General features: G+C 33.8%; 2 protein-coding genes across 2 annotated transcripts in view; one reads left to right on the top strand and one right to left on the bottom strand.

The window, feature by feature from the left end:
• LOC126781087 (laminin subunit alpha-1) overlaps positions 1–18,214 on the bottom strand; it is a 173,644-nt gene that overhangs the window by 97,444 nt on the left and 57,986 nt on the right. The gene's annotated exons all lie outside the window — the stretch shown is intronic.
• Positions 2,111–5,064, top strand: LOC126780958 (uncharacterized). Its single transcript, XM_050505666.1, has 2 exons — positions 2,111–2,338; positions 4,715–5,064. The coding sequence occupies exons 1-2, from the start codon at positions 2,133–2,135 to the stop codon at positions 4,887–4,889; spliced, it is 381 nt and encodes a 126-aa protein (XP_050361623.1). The 5' UTR covers positions 2,111–2,132; the 3' UTR covers positions 4,890–5,064.

The raw sequence follows: 18,214 nt of genomic DNA, 5'->3' as shown, positions 1-18,214 counted from the left end.
CGCGCGATATGCCGCCTGCTTAGATGATACAGCGTCGGCACATTCACGCGTGAACCAACGGTTACGCGTACCCCTATTGATGAGATCTGAGCTAGGAATGTAGTATTCCATTCCTAACATGATCTCATCAGCAACAGCAGCGGCACTAGCTGTCGGGTCATTCCCACTGAAGCAACGTTCCTTCCAAGGGACTGACGCATAGTAATCGCGCATACCGTCCCAATCTGCCGACTTATAGTGCCAAACGCGACGTTTGCATACCGCTGATGGCGGCAGCTTGGCCTGTGGCACTTTGGAAGATATAAGGCCGTGATCCGAAGAACCAAGTGGAGCTTGAACCACAACCTGATATTCCACCGGGTGAGAAGTCAGCAGAAGATCCAGTAGAGAAGGCGCTTGCCCATCAATGTCTGGGATCCTGGTGGGCTGATCAACCAGTTGGGTCAAGTCGTGTGTGAGAGCAAAAGCATGAACAGTTCTTCCAGCATGGTCAGTTTTGAGGGATTTCAACCATGATTCATGGTGAGCATTAAAATCCCCTAAAAACACCAATTCCGCGTTAGGAAACTGCTCTTGCGCAGCATCTGTCACCCGACTAAGATGGTCGAATAATCGGCTTGTCTCCAAGTCACCATTGTGGGATCTGTAGAGGCACACGTAGACTCGACTCTGACGAACCAGGTCTACACGTACCACCAACATGGAGAAGGAGGGGTCCTCCAAGCAGCGCAATCGGTGACAACAAACATCCGTTTCACTGGTGGTAGGGCTTTGTGCAAGCTCGTCTGGGTAGGTACCACCCACTCATCAGATATTCTACCGCAAAACAGCAATACTTGATATTGTTGTGTTCCGGTTTGAAGGGTGAGTGAGCCAGTGTAATTACAGGCACAAGGGACATAAAATCTTAGTTCCCAAGGTTGGTGGCGCATTGGCTATAAGCGATGGTTGACATTTCTTACAATGCCAATGTCTAAGGGCGTTTGGTGACCACTTACCATCAGGTGGCCCATATGCTCGTCCTCCTTCCTATTCTATAAAAAAAAAAAAAAAAAATCCGCCCTGACGAACAAGCATACTCCGGCTTTCGCTTTAAAAGATTCTTCAAGCATGTAGCCGGGATAGTTAAGGTAGCTGGTGTCGGCAGGGCGGAGTATTTGCGTCTCCGTGAGAAACAACATTGCTGGCCGTGCTGTCTCGAGATGGTGGTGGACAGCGTTGAGGTTAGCGTGGAGTCCTCGGATGTTAGAAAACTCGACCTCAAACAGCGTGGGTATGGTGGGGGTGTGCACCGCTGAACGACCGTTATTTCTTATTTGCGCTACCATTTGGAAATTAGGAAAAGAGACGTGAGGCGAGCGACGTATTCCCACGATAGGGATGGGCAAAGTATGGAGGCGTGTTTTCCCAAATGTTTGCCAAAAAGGAAAATATACTGATCTTTCGACAATAAATGAAATGGTATATGGATCTTTTGATCTTTTTGCGGTAGACAGATATTCTTGAGAAAAGCCATAGATTGAGGATGACCATCTCATAATTTGGTCACTGTGCCTAATGTATTGTGAGGGTGTTGGATCCGTATCCGTGACCTTTGGACTAGCGGGGATTATATTTCTGCCGATTTATACCCACGGGGGTGGAGCAGAAACATTTAAGGTGGGTGTATGTGCACAAAAGCAGATAGTAATTAATTAAATCCCAGTCCCTTAGTTAATTGTAATACGATTGACTCTTATTATTATAAAATAATTTAACTCTATTTTTGCCGTTATTTATTAAAAACATTTTATAATTAAAAAAGACCCGAATTTTAAAATGGAGTCATACTGCCGCCATTTTATTTAAACATATTTATAGCCAATATCACGCAGGATGATGTATCGATTTTAACGACAACGACGAGGTATGGTGGAATCCAGAAACTTGATTCTTTGAACTTGACCCATGAAAACATTAAACTCCTTTTTTGTTCGTGTTAAAATATACTTTCCATCACATTGCTCTTAAAACATCGACCAGGTACATCAACGCGCCTATTATCAACTACATTTGTTATCATAGCTGTTATCAAGTTTCGATATCGTGGAGTAGTCTTTCTCCGAGCATCGTTGGCGGCGGTCACAGACGAGATGTCGGTGCCCGGTCCAACTAGTGTGCAGAGCATCAGTGTCGATGTCATAAAGACACGACCTGACGCATATGGGTCGCGCTTGGAATACCCTCAGAACACGCATGGTCCGCCACAAAATAAAAGTGACTTTGTGTATGTGAATAGCGCGTACGTTGGAAGCGTTAACAGTGTGAACTCGAATATACGATATGAACCGCCAACTACGTATGTATATCTATTATTATTTGATCAAAACAATTCATATTTAAAGTTTTGATCACAAATTATTCGTAATACGAATCGAGTATAAAGAAGCAATTCTCAACCCTTTTGTGCCGCGAGTCCCTGGACTATAATTTTTATAATGTCCAATAGATTTTTCATAATATACATATTTATAATTTATACTCTCTTCCTTATATATGTATATGATAATTTGTTATATATATATATAATATTTTTTTGTTATTGGGTTTTTCTGTAAGAAAAATTCTCAGTAGCAGCCCGGAGTCTGGAAGTTGGAAGTGTGTACACTCCCGTGCCTCGGAAAGCACGTAAAGCTGTTGGTCCTGCGCCTGAACTCTTTCCGGTCGTGTCGGATTGCCGTCCCATCGGATTATGAGAGTTAGGGAATAGAGAGTGCACCTGTACACACTTGTGCACTATAATATCTCCTGCGTAGTTGGCTAATCTCTCTTGAGATTGGCCGCCGTGGTCGAAATCGGTCTGGAGGACATTATTATATATATAATGTAATCCTTTAAATTTTAAATTAATGTGATTTTGTGCCGATTGTTTTTAGCAAATAGATTATTAGCAAAATGCTTAAACTGATCAAATTGTTACAAATTTATTTTATATCATTATTCAAAGTTATATTCAATTTATATAGTATGTCATAAAGGAAACCCAATAATATATAAATAACCAATAATCGTAAGCGTTGCTTATTCAATTTTTTTTTGCAAATCATTCATATAAGTCGTGTACAACGGTACTCTATAAATTTTATCATTTACAAAGAAACGGTGCTAATGCTCTGAAGATAAGAATATTTCTGAAAAGAAAATATAACGTCTGAAGTACTACCTATCAATATCAATCAATATTGAACAAAGATTTTTTTATCAAACGTCAATAGCCGTTCGAAGTACGACAAATAATTGGTACCTGTTTATTTAATTTGATAATATCGAGATTATGTAATATAATTTATCTAAACGAATCGAAATTCCTATCAATTTTGTACATGGTCGCAAATATATAATAGACAGAAACTGGTGACATACATTGTACATCTATCTTTAATACATTAATTTGGTTATTTACTAAATTATTATAAAAAAATCAACCAATCCTCTTGTTCCTGCGCAGTAGAATAGTGCTAGGGACGGGCAGGATGGCGTGGTTGGTAGATACTTGTCTTTCACGCCAAAGCTTGTGGGTTCGATACCCACCCAGGACAGACATTTGCGTGCATGAACATGTCTGTTTGTCCTGAGTCTGGGTGTAATTATCTATATAAGTATGTATTTACAAAAGAAAAGTAGTATATGTAGTATCAGTTGTCTGGTTTCCATAGTACAAGCTCTGCTTAGTTTGGGATCAGATGGATGGATTATATAAGTTTTTTATCCGTAATCCGTAATCCGTAACAGCCTGTGAATGTCCCACTGCTGGGCTAAAGGCCTCCTCTCCTCTTTTTGAGGAGAAGGTTTCCTCACGATGTTTTCCTTCACCGTAAAGCACGAGATGAATCATAATCACAAATTAAGCACATGAAAATTCAGTGGTGCTTGCCCGGGTTTGAACCCACGATCATCGGTTAAGATTCACGCGTTCTTACCACAGGGCCATCTCGGCTTTTTTATGTGACACGTTATTGCAACCACTGTATGGCATACGACGTCGTGCAGTTACTTACTTACGTTGATATAGATATACTCCTAAATAAAGTTACTATGTAACAACAGTAAAACTATTAACGCGATTTTAAATTAAAATTTTTATATTCGATAGACAATATTAAATATTTTAGGTGAATATTTTCTTAATATTTTTCTTTTAAGGTATTCAACTACAGATGATAAAACAAATTCTCAAAACTAATTGGTTTTCAATTAAATATATTATGTTAACAGCAACAGCCTGTAAATGTCCCACTGATGGGCTAAGGCCTCCTCTCATTTTTTGAGGAGAAGGTTTGGAGCTAATTCCACCACGTGGCTATAATGCGGGTGGAATACACATGTGGCAGAATTTCAGTGAAATTAGACACTTGCAGGTTTCCTCACGATGTTTGACTTCACCGTCAAGCACGAGATGAATTATAATCACAAATTAAGCACATGAAATTTCAGTGTTGCTTGCCCGAGTTTGAACCCACGACCATCGGTTAAGATTCACGCGCTCTTACCACTGGGCCATCTTGGCATCTATTATGTTAAATTGTTATTCAATAACAATAACAATCTTACTGTTAAGCTGGCTTTCGTGTTATTATAGCTTATTCTTAGCTTGTTATCGATAAGAAAATACATTCAGCGTCGAAACAACAATGTTATTGTTGTATATGTATTGATATTCAATTATTTTTTTCAGCGTCATCCGAGAGCAGTATTGGGCGTGTTCGAAGTGGTCATTCGCTCAGCGTTCGCTCGCGTTGGCTGTTGGCGTTTTGCTCGGCACAGTGATCAGTTTGATCGTTCTTATCATTTTCAAAAACAACGATGAGGACATCACTGATATCTTCAGGCCAAGTCCTGCTCCCGATTAATGTAAATCCACACCTTCGCCTGAATTCCTGTACTCCAGTCTAATGTACTCGTGTGTTATTGTTTTTTGAATGTGCTTGAAGGAAAAACGATGAATTTTGACGATTATATTTGACCGTATTTATTTTTAATTGTAGTTAAATATATCTGAATAAAGAAGAGAAGCAGTACATACAAGATACATACAAGTGAGTAGTGTATGAATACGATATTTTATTATAAGTATCGATACTAAAAAAGTTCGATATAAAAAAGTCAATTTGCATTTTTGTTTTATCTATTGTGGCAAATGAAATGGTTTTTTTTAATGAAGCTAACGATCTTGTAAATTATTTGTAGATAAGGTACGTTTATAGTTAGGTAATCAAAACGCCAATAACGTCAGAAGGAATTATTATAATAGATTGTAATTTAGATGTTGATATAAGACACACATACTGTGCGAGACTCTTAATTGTCTTAATAAGAATAATGTTTTACACGTAATCATTTTATAAGTGCAATCGAAATAATGGCAAGGATGTAAACAATAAATTACAAATTTAAAATTGCAGCAGCAGATATGTGTTATATGAATACAGGCATTTAAAAATATTGCGGCCGTAGTTCAAAAACATTTGCTTTAAAATATATAGTATGTAATCTATAAGTAATGACGTAACAAAACTGTTATTATTTTGCAGACGTTACTTTGTACATTCTAACATAGTGAATTTGTCATTTTAGTGGTAAAACAATAATACCAAATATGTATTGGTTACCAACAGTCCGCGTACATATATATATATATATATACAAGATTTTTTATTTAATCAATGTACTAAAACAAATTATATTGATTCTAGATACTAATGCGAGACTTAATCTCACACATACTAAAACATTATAAACGTTAAATAAAAACTTAATTAATCATTAAATAAAATCTTGAAAAAAATATAAGTTCTATAATATTTCTAGAAACTACGATCGTTTTTTTAAATAAAAACACGATTCGTATAGTTCGAGAATAATTTATCATCATGTATACTTATGTGTAATTATGCTAGATGTAATAGGGCCATAGACGTAGGACTCAATCTGTAGATATCATCAAAATAATAGTAAAATTTTAAATTACATTAAAATGCCGTGTTTCATTTAATTACAAAAATTTTACTATCAAGTCTGACATCGAATAATTCTTACAGAATAAAATCAATGTAAGTGTTTTGATTTTCGTTTTTTCCAAACCGAAACGTAATTCGGATGTTTTAGCTAACTATTGTATCATAATGTTTAACCATAGATGTGTTTACTTTTTTAAATGTAAATATTAGGCTTTATACACATTACTGTTATGTTTAAAGCTAGGAATGTAAAATTTGTGTTATTAGCATGTTTTATTTTACTTATTATGTGAGCATTTTACATTCCAATAATTAGTTTAAAAATGTGACTGCATCAATTGATTTTCCTTTTTTAAAGCCTAATGTTTTTCACAGTGAAAATGATTTGATAACCAGTTACTTTTTATCATATAAAAGTTAACTAAAAGAGAATTAAATTCTAAGCTATATGCCCTGAACTTTTGTAAAATGTTTGTAATTTAAATGTATTGCATGGTAGTGATAAGATAAATCACATGGTTGATAAAGTTATTTAAATTTCGAACGACGATCGAAGTCATGAATTTACTATGTAAAACAAATGAGTAGCAAGTCGTTATCTTTATAATGCGATTAAAAAGTTAAAAATAGTGTGTGTATACAGACGTCATCACACAAATTTGACAAAACTTGCTTATATTTTTAATCCCACAAAGAAGAAAGGGATAGCAATACATTTCTATTGTCAAATTAATTTACTTAAGACCCTTTTATATCTGAAATTATACGCCTGTCAGACTTAATAATCTGCTTTATCACTCATATATATTTGGAATGAATGAGACAAAATATAATTTATCAAACTTTTTTCCCACCTATCTCAACATGACAAGAACGCGAAAAAAACGTAATTAACTCAAGTTCAATGAATTCTGTTTATCTTAAAAGATTTTTTTTTTCAATTCTGAATATTCTTATATTTTAATGATTAATTTTAAATATTACAATAAACGTTATAAATTGTATATAATGTAAAAATACTATACAAATAAAATAAAATATAAATCAGAAATACCTATGTTTTATTGCCTTTAATTATATAATTAACGAAACCGTGATCAGACTTTGATGACTCAATTATCCTCACCGCGGAAGCTGCTCCTTTGCGAAACATACCACTATACCAAAATGGACAAGAAAAGACTATTAATACTAGAACCTTTGTTTCCGGTTTTAAAACTTTGTAAAAATAAAATACATTTCAATAAATCAGGAAATTAGTTACAGTTCACAGCTGTTTGAAATCAAAGCTACATACGATATTATGAATAATTGTTATAAATAATACATAGTGCAAAAACAATTCAATTTTTTTTCCACGACCACCAGTTTTTTTCTTAATTTAATTTAATCTTGCAAACCAATGATTTAAAAGTGTACATTATAGCATACTGGAACAAAACATATTTATAATTTACTTTAAAAAATATACTTTTAAAATTAATATATATTTCAGAAAAGAGAATTTTCGCCTTCACGTTTTTTCACACACGACTTCTACTGCTTTATACATAGAAATTTAATATTTTACAATATCTACAACAGTAACGGGTATAAATAATTTAAAAGTAACGAAAATAATAAAAAAATTACGAATAATAAAACTGAAGTAAAAGACATTCTTAAATAAGTTATTTTCTCACATTATTTCATAGACACATAAAAAGAGGGCTCGAGAGTCTAATGGCCAGATTATGAGGCTGCGGGTCGTGGTCTTAGAACTTAGAACGGTCTGGTTTTTCAATAAACTATCTGTTACTTAAAGTTCGGAAGCTATGTTAGACTCCCTTGCCTCGGAAAACACGTAAAGCCAGTCCTGCACCTGATCTCACACCAGTCGTATTGAATTGCCATCCCATCGGAATATTACAGTAATTAAATCTAGAGTGGACTTGTGTTTTAGCACGTAGGCATTTTATATCTCCTGGGTAGTTAGTCCGACTTTGAAATTAGCCTTGATCGAAACTAATCGGTATTGCTTAAGAAAAACAAAGATATTTATAATAATTCATTTGTTACATGTCAACTATTATTTTTTTTTTTTTATAGAAAAGGAAGGCGGACGAGCATATGGGCCACCTGATGGTAAGTGGTCACCAACGCTCTTAGACATTGGCATTGTAAGAAATGTCAACCATCGCTTACATATCCAATGCGCCACCAACCTTGGGAACTAAGATTTTATGTCCCTTGTGCCTGTAATTACACTGGCTCACTCACCCTTCAAACCGGAACACAACAATATCAAGTATTGCTGTTTTGCGGTAGAATATCTGATGAGTGGGTGGTACCTACCCAGACGAGCTTGCACAAAGCCCTACCACCAGTAATTAAATATATCAAAAACTAAAATTAAATATTACAACGAGAAAATTCCTAGACTGTTGATTTGATAACACATAAAACAAACAAAACTTTTCCTTTTTATTATATTAGTAAAATATGCATGACGTATTTAGCAACAACATGTATTATGCATATTGTTATGATAAGATAATGAGATAAAAACATTTCAAACACTTAAACGAATTGAAATTTATAACAATATATGAGTTATGGGTTTGTCGTGTCGTTCCAGCAAAGCAGAATAGAGTCACCGCTTTTTAATTTGTGTTTTTTTTTAATTCATTTTGATAAGGCAGACGAATATGTTGGTGATGTTTTGGTCATCTTCGTCCATAGCAATAAAACACTTCTTACAATGACAAAGTGATGCTGACCATGGTTTTAGATGCTATACCTATGACTATACTTATGGCTCACTAACCCTTCGAATCAGAACTGTATCGAATAGTATTGATGTTTGGAGGTAGAATGATAGATGAAAGCGATATATGAATTTATTAATTAATCAATGGTCAATATGCAAGCCACAACCAACATATGGTTTTCCAAGGCTGCAAGATTTTTTTTCAACCACAAATTGATTATGCCGCTCATCTGTGGATTGGGATGAAGTTCTGAAATATGGGAGATATTGGAATCTGAGTCGATACAACCTATCGATTATTTTATTGCCATAGAGCGATAGTTTATAAGCTGAATTCCAGTTTGATTAGTGAATGAGCCAGTGTCATTAAAACCACTAAACAATATCTTAGACAACATTGGAGACACATTTATATATATGTATACATTAACTTGTATTTGATTGACTCTGGAATAGAAAAGAGTAACTACTGAGTTTCTAGCCGGTTCTTTTCGGCAGAATCTCCATACCGAACCGGTGGTAGCTTTACATTTCATTCAATAATATAACATGGCTTAAAAAGGTCCTTATGAGCCTACTTGAATAAAGAATTATTTCATTTGATATTTGATCAGGAGTTAGAAGTAAAGACACTTCTGCAGTGCTACGGTGACCATTTTCCAGGTGGAAGTTACTCGTGTGCCTTCCTCAATAAAAAAATTAAAAAAAAACTTTACATCTAAATATAGAATTTATTAAGTTAGCAGATAATTTATATACTTTTTTTATTGACTACATGTACCCCAATTCGCTCGAAAGATAAAATAAATATCTTATAGTTAGTATGACACAGCCTTATTTTTCATTGTAAGATTATTACGATAAAATGTAAAATGTTGATAAGAAACACTTGAATATAAGTGGATGATAAAATTCTATGGTAACAAGAATTCTCTAGGAATGAAAATAAAAACAGGAAAGAACCTAATTTTAAGAACATGGAGCTTGCTATAAAACTATCTTATTTTGTTGCTTAGTTATGTTTAACATTACCAATTAACAAATCGTTTGTTTGTTTGACTACATAGATGACAAAAAAGCGTGGGGGTTAACTTATTGTGGCTTTTATTAGTTGAAGAAATTAATTTAATTTTTTTTATGATTTATTGACTGTGACATTCTTATATTATTATTGGTTATTATTATTATATTGTAAATTCATGTCAAAATGTTAATGTACTTGGTGCTATAAGAACAATATTAAGTATAAGTTATACTTGTAATTTGTATACCAGGCTGAATACTTGTTCATTTCAAATAAATATCTATTTATGTTATATATCATTCTTATAGTGAACGTAATATTGGAAGCGTGCTGTTTCTCGACATGTATCATTCATTTTTTTTTCGCTAAGATAATTATGTTGTGTCTAATTATAATATACAGGTCCAACATAACTTGATAAACGCCTCTCATCGATCAGCTTATCTCATCTCGAGATAGCGTTTCGGCCTTCAGTTAAAGAGGTTTTGGTAACAAAAAAATTATGTGTATATAATTTTATATTTCGAGTACATTTAGTTCCTTATCTCTACAGGTCTAGGAACTTTAATGTTTGCTATTAATTTTAATAGATATTTATTATTTATTTCATTTCATTTCAGGCTGAGCGTCTCTTCACGGCAGCCTAATAGATGGTTTTGGTGCCGTTGGTTATATTGCTGGTAAATGCGTTTTTCGAAGGAGAAAAAGCATTAACTATGATACTATAAATTTAAATAAAAATATAAACATATTTATATTTTTGTTTTATATATTTATGAATTTAAGTGTTATAGTAGGTCGCATGTCTCGTACATATGTACTCATTTTATGAAGATACTTTTCCAAATATTGTTTTCATCATCCGTTTTTAAACCGTAATCTTTAAGAAAAAATTAACAAACGCAATAATTAAACGATGCTGTCTTTTTCTTTCTAATGTCAAATCAATGATGACAGAAAAAATGAAATCAGTGTTTAACTAAACAGCCGCTAAGCAACTTTTATAAGCCCGAAAGACACCTTTTTTTCAATTCAAATTCAGATTACAAAATAAAACCTTAAACTAATTTATCTCTTAAAAAAATAACTAGTAATACTTGATACAATTTCAATGATAATTGGGAGATGCGGCATAGCAATACTACGCAGTTTTAAACATCATATCCACTGATAATTTTGTAGATTTATTATTCACAGATAAAACTATAATTTATTATCCTATAAATAGATTAAAAAAATAAAGGAAAATGAATTGATGAATGTTTCAATTGAATAATGTTATATGGATTCAATTGATATCAGTATTATTGAGATTAATTGTATTCAGAGATAAGGTCAATTAACGTAATTAACGCAATAAAATAAATAAGGTTTTAAAGTTTAGTGGGTAATATTAACGAACGTAATAATATGTTAAGTTAAAAACAAAATCAAAACATACCTTCGAGTTTTTCTTCAAAGTGTTTTATTTTGACATATTGATATATATATATATATTTTTATTGTAGAGACGTGGTATTGTCGTATTCTCTTAATTTGCTTAATCTTGTGTTTAACGGTAAAGGAAAACATCGTGAGGAAATCTTCGTGTTTCTAATTTCGCTGAAGTTCTGCCATGTGTATGCCTGCCTAATTCCAACCGCATTGGAGCAGCGTGGTGGAACAAGCTCCAAACATTCTTCTCAAAGGGCCACTCCCTTTGGCCTTAGCCAAGCAGTGGGATATTTACAGGCTGTTACTTCATTTTAATTTAATTTAAGTATTCTTAATATGTTTTTTAAGTGTTATATCAATTTTCTAATTTATACTTAGGTGATTTGTCTATTACCGCTAATTAATAAATACGTCGATGATTGTTACTTGTGATTATTTTAAAAAGAATTAACTAAATATTTTTAAAATGTCGTAACAGCATCTGAAATATGTCCAGTGTAATCATTTATGTGGTTTCTCTCGTTTTTCATAATGTCAAGGCGACTTGCAGAAACTGACCTTTAATGCTAACGAAATAAGGTTTTTGGAACATTACCCTGCCGTAACAGCCTGTGAATGTCCCACTGCTGGGCTAAAGACCTCCTCTCCTCTTTTTGAGGAGAAGGTTTGGAGCTTATTCCACCACGCTGCTCCAATGCGGGTTGGTAGAATTCACATGTGGCAGAATTTCAGTGAAATTAGACACATGCAGGTTTCCTCACGATGTTTTCCTTCACCGTAAAGCACGAGATGAATTATAATCACAAATTAAGCACATGAAAATTCAGTGGTGCTTGCCCGGGTTTGAACCCACGATCATCGGTTAAGATTCACGCGTTCTTACCACTGGGCCAACCCTACCAATATACGATAATGTACCCTATATATATACCCTGCAATTTACGATAATGTTTTTTTATGTTATTGGTAGGCGGACGAGCCAGATGCTAAGTGGTCACGACCGCCCATTGATATATTGGCGCTGCAAGAAATATCTTTACCTTAAGCGTTCCTTAGATCGCCAATACGCCACCAACCTTGGGATCGTTACGTTATGTCCCTTGTGCCTTCAGTTAGTTACGCTGGTCTTTAAACTGGAACACGACAGTACTAAGTTTGGAGGGAGAATATCTGATGAGTGGGTAGTACCTTCTCAGATGGGTTCCCACAAAGCCACCAAGTAAACTTGACTCTGATATGTCTTATTCTGCTAACTCTATAGATATCCTTATTTAAAAATCCTGATTGCGATACTAGGCAAATAACTGCCCTCCAGTAAAGGAGGTAAGTAACGGAACATAACAAGTCTGCTACTCTACGGTATTGCTGCTATATTGAGTGGAATCTATAAGTTTTTTCATATTTCATATGATGGAAATAAATTCAAATAAACTAACATCAATTCCAATGACAGTTCAACACTTAATGGGTCAAAATAAATCTGTTTCTCAAACGTTCGGTAGAAATTACATTCCGATACCGGTAGCTTTGCGTCTAATTTCATAATTTTGAAATTATAATTCAATAGAGATTATTTATTGTTAATGTTCACACAGGTTATATAAATATGATTAATACCTGTAATTTTTCGATTGATAAAAAGAGTACCTACTGAATTTCTTACCGATTCTTCTCGATAGAATTTACATGTAGAACCGGTGGTAATTTTATATTAAAATTAAAATTGTAAAATGACGATTCGAAAGTGCTTATGAGGGCGTTCTTGATTTAAGTATATTTTGGCTAATTATGATAGCAAGAGACTTGAGAGAAAGATTTGAATCAATCAATATAATAGTATTAATTTATTCAAAGAACTCTCATTAAGCTAATAATTAGATGTTATAAGTTTATCCCATTTTAAATAGGCAGATTAAACCCTGTATAATAATATTACGAAACAGATTAAAAGATACAGAAGTTTTAAAATGTTACTATCATGCAAGCGAGCTATCTCAAGCGGCCGGTTAATCGTAATGATTTACAAGGCGCCCCGCGGCTCGATGTCCACCTTAACGTAATAGCGATTTGTATCGCACACAGAACAGATAGCCGTGGAAATGGTACGAGTATATGAGGCACATCGAATGTGACTATACCTAATTACTTAAAAAATTAAAAAAATATTTATTCGTTTTGTATCCGAAAGAATGTTTGGGATTATATTATTCTTTAAGCAACATTAATTAATGTCGAAAACGTAATTAAGGTGTAATATAATGTCTTCATCGTTGCTAAATTCTAAAGCGAAAATTTGTTTGTTTAAAAGCGCTAATGTAAGGATTCACAGCACTAATAAAAAAAATACATTACATAAGTTATAGACTATATTACATCACACTACGACTCACGGAGGCGGAGCTGTAACGTTTTTGAGTGAAACTGCGCGTAGCAGCGGCATACACTATATTTATAAATAGCACCGGCTTTGACATAGGAACTTTAAATTTGGTCACTTCCTTTTTTATAAAGTAAAGACGAACTTTACTGATGGTAGGGCTTTGTGCAAGCTCGTCTGGGTAAGTACCACCCACTCATTAGATATTCTACCGCATCACTGCAGTACTTGGTATTGTTGTGTAAGTGAGCCAGTGTGGTTACAGGCACAAGGGACATAACATCTTAGTTCCCAAGGCAGGTGGTGCTTTGGCAAAGTAAGCGATGGTTAACATTTCTTACAATGTCTAGTGGGCGTTGGTGACTACTTACCATCAGGTGGTCCATATGCTCGTCCACCTACCTATGCTATAAAAAAAAAAGAACTTAGAAGGGATTTGCAAAATTAATATAAAAGGCGCTGCATTCTCTCAATCGTCTTTATCTAATTGACCCGTTAAAAGCGTTATTCGTCATCACACCAACACATATAAATATGATCATTTATGTTTTTGGGATTATATAAGCGTCTTGCACTATTATATTTAATTTTATCTTGTAACGAAGCAGCGACGGATAGTACTAAGAATGAATACATACATACGAAAATACGCAATATCGTCTTTAACACACTGATAAGATTTCAGCTTATACGGAATATTTGTTGATAAAAAAAAAAAACATTTATTGTCATAACGGAATTATCTCTGTCGGTTTATTTTGCATTAGTATTCTGATATTGTTTAAATATTGCATTCGATATGTTAAATAGTGTAGTATTTAAGAACTAAATAATGAGTTAGATGTTAAACGTTTTATTCCTCAGACACAAATGATACTCAAAAAAACTATTTAGCATAATCAAAATAACCATTTTAAACATTTCTTTCTAAAATCAAAGTATAATTTTTTATAATGACCCCATTACAAATGCCATAAATAGAAAACACAGATAATGTTAAATAACTGTATAGTAAATTGTTGAGAGCGTGCTGAAATATTTAAATTTATGGTACATACTTTACTTTAAATCTTTGTTATATTCATTTTTTTTTCAATTTCAATAAACGTAAACTTTAATAACTTTATAGCCGAGATGGCCCAGTGGTAAGAACGCGTGAATCTTAACCGATGATCGTGGGTTCAAGCCCGGGCAAGCACCACTGACTTTTCATGTGCTTAATTTGTAATTATAATTCATCTCGTGCTTTACGGTGAAGGAAAACATCGTGAGGAAACCTGCATGTGCCTAATTTCATTGAAATTCTGCCACATGTGTATTCCACCAACCCGCACTGGAGCAGCGTGGTGGAATAAGCTCTCCAAACCTTCTCCTCAAAAAAAAAAAAAAAGGGAGAGGAGGCCTTAGCCCAGCAGTGGGACATTTACAGGCTGTTACTGTACTGTACTGTAAACTTGTGCTCAGCGTGAATACAATAAAATCACGCGTAATGAGCTTTTCCAGCGTGAAAAAAAAACAATAATGACGGAACGAAGCTGTGACATTTAAAATTTTCAGCTATTGAAGTTTCTCATTCAACAATTCTATTTACTCTCTTCACACATTCCTTTGTTCAAGGGTTGTTGTGAACAGAGATAGTCTAGCGGTAAGAACACGTGAATCAAAGTCCAATATTACGGGATGCAACCCTGGCTAGCACAAATGAATGATAGTGAAATAAAATGTCGTGAGAAAACCGGCATGTGTATACAATGATCGCAAACATTATCAATTATATTTTATTAAACGTTGGGTGCTTTTATGTGTTATATGACCACGTTTTTATACAGAAAAATATGAATATTTTCATACTTTATATTATGAAAAAAGATTGTCATAATGAGTAACCTTTGAAAAATATTGTACCACCACGTTACTTGTTAATTACAATTACGTTTAAGTTAAATATAATTTTTAATTTTAATAAAAATAATGTATATTTTTAATTAATTGAACTTAATATTATCTGTACTTCTTATCAGATAAGACAGGCGATCGTTAGTAAAATTGCCGCAGCAACAAAAAGATAAATGAAATTAGAATGCATAGATATGCTTTATTATCAAACAACAAAAATAGTGAAAAACATTGTGAAATCTCATACGTTTGTGTTTTGTACGGTCTCATATTTGACTGTCTCTATGCTAAAATACTGCATATAAAAAATAATTTAATTTATTACATATCCTGGATTATGCAAAGGCTTATCACTTTGAACTATTTATAATTCACTTTACAGATTACGATAATTTTACTCAGTATGCTGAATGAAACTTCAAATAGTGTTATGTCACTTCCAATTCCCTTATTGCTCCGAGACACGACGGCTATTACCCGATACGCACCCATTTGCCGCTATTGTACGCCCGACAACCCGTTCTATTGTTCGGACCACGGGAATTCACTTATCTTTATAAAAATACCAATTTAGTACAGATTTCATTATTATTATGAAGAAAAATAGGAAGGTTGTGGGCGGAGAACAGTATAGCCTTGGTAGCTTGTAATGAATTTAAAAAAATATGTTTTTTTTAATAAGAAACATAAGATTGACTGCCCCGTTGGTGTAGTGGCCAGACATATGGTCACAGATCCCGAGATTCTCGGTTCAAGCTTCAGGTCGGGCCGAGAACAAGTTGTTGGGTTCTTTTTTAAAATTTCAGTGGCAACCCGGTATCTAGAAGTTGGAAGTGTGTGCACTCAAAGGCCTTGTAAAGCACGTAAAGCTGTTGGTCCTGCGCCTGAACTCTTTCCGCTCGTGTTTGCCGTACCATCGCCCTTCAAACCAGACGCAACAATACTAAGTATTGCTGTTTGTGGAGGAATATAGCGGCAGGATGATATTTACACTGGCGGACTTGCACAAAGCTAGACACTCCCTTGTAGAGTGACATGAAGGATTAACTCTTGTCTTTGATCATACTAGCAGGATAGTATTCGATAAAATACTATCCTGTTTGTATGTGGTTGCTAACTCTCGATATGAGATAGTATTGAATTACTAATAGCAGTCTTCAAAAAGAGAGAAACGTTTTGAACTTCTTTCTCTTTATGGAGCCATTGAAGAGAAAGATACAAAATAACAAATATTCACTAGGTCACAATACTCTTTTCTTATCACCTCCATCTCACAATACAACGAAACGCCCTTTGATATTCTACAACGTCCAAAAAATCCCTTTAATTTACATTAGCTCAGATAAAGTTATTCAAGTAACGCACGCCCCATTCTTCTCTAGACGGGTGGTCGGGTGGTCGGGTCCGGGTGGATAATATATTGACCAACCCCGGCGTTATCGATGGATTTAAGTGGTGTAGCTCCTTTATCAATTGAAAGTTACCTTTTATGTCAGTTGCTATAACTCATGATACATTGGGGATGTTTGACGGATAAGTTTTTTTTTTTAGCTTGCTTGCACTACAACCAAGCAAAATCGTCACGTCATGCGAACGATCGTTAAGTTAAAGTATTCCAGCTACTTAAATTACTTAATTAGTAAGGATTTCAAAAGCACTTCATATGAATATAAAATTTTATTCTTTGGTGGTAGGGCAAGCTCGTCTGGGTAGGTACCACCCACTCATCAGATATCCTACCGCAAAACAGCAGTACTTGGTATTGTTGTATTCCGGTTTAAAGGGTGAGTGAGCCAGTGTAATTAAGGCACAAGAGACTTAGCACCTTAGTTATCGAAGTTGGTGGCGCATTGGCGATATCAGCGATTGTTAACATATCTTACAATGCTAATGTCTATGGGGACCACTTACCATCAGGTGGCCCATATACTCGTCCATGTAGGTAGGCTACCTATATAATAAAAAAAAATTAAGCATTCGTGACAGTTCAAAAAGTTACGGCCTTACTTATAAACGTTGTTAAGTGGGTGATTAGTCAGTGCTGTCTTTTTCTTACGAATGTTAAATTAATAATGACAGAAAGAGTGAAATTGGTTTTTATTTATGTTCCAAAAATATATTAAATTATTATATAATATTGTTATTTCGGTATGTTTTGTTTTTGTTTTTTTTTTTTTTTTAATTTATACATAAAATAATATTGTAATTGTTTTTTTAATTGTTGTTATTCAAAAATATTAAAATTGAAATGAGCAAAACTAGATTTTTATAATTGCATGATGAGATTCGACTTTAATTGCTAATAATGTATATAATGTCACAATATTTAAAATTGTTATTTTTAGGACGTATACACATTGTACATTATTTACTGTATTTATTTATTTTAAATAAATAATGTACAATGTATATATCTATCTTAAAAATATCATTATGTTGACTTGAACATGAACCTTTACAATTTTATCACTGAGCCCTAATTTAAAAACACGAATTAACCAAATTAATCGTAAGCTCTCTCCAGTCTTAATTCATGATAAATTATTCGCGCACTTAAAATCCAATTAAAGATTTTGGACCTCATATTTCATTCATTGCAAGCGGCGTTTTTAACTTTAATTAAAGAGGTATTTTTTTATAAATACCATTCATGATACAGTTTAATACTTATTGGGTGTACATATAAAACTTAACATTTTAACTGGATTTAATTTTTTAGATATTAAAATATAATTAAT

Source organism: Nymphalis io, chromosome 3, assembly GCF_905147045.1.
Source record: "Nymphalis io chromosome 3, ilAglIoxx1.1, whole genome shotgun sequence".
Taxonomy (NCBI): domain Eukaryota; kingdom Metazoa; phylum Arthropoda; class Insecta; order Lepidoptera; family Nymphalidae; genus Nymphalis; species Nymphalis io.
The sequence above is the reverse complement of the archived record's forward strand: the minus strand, read 5'-3'. Positions and strand labels throughout refer to the sequence as shown.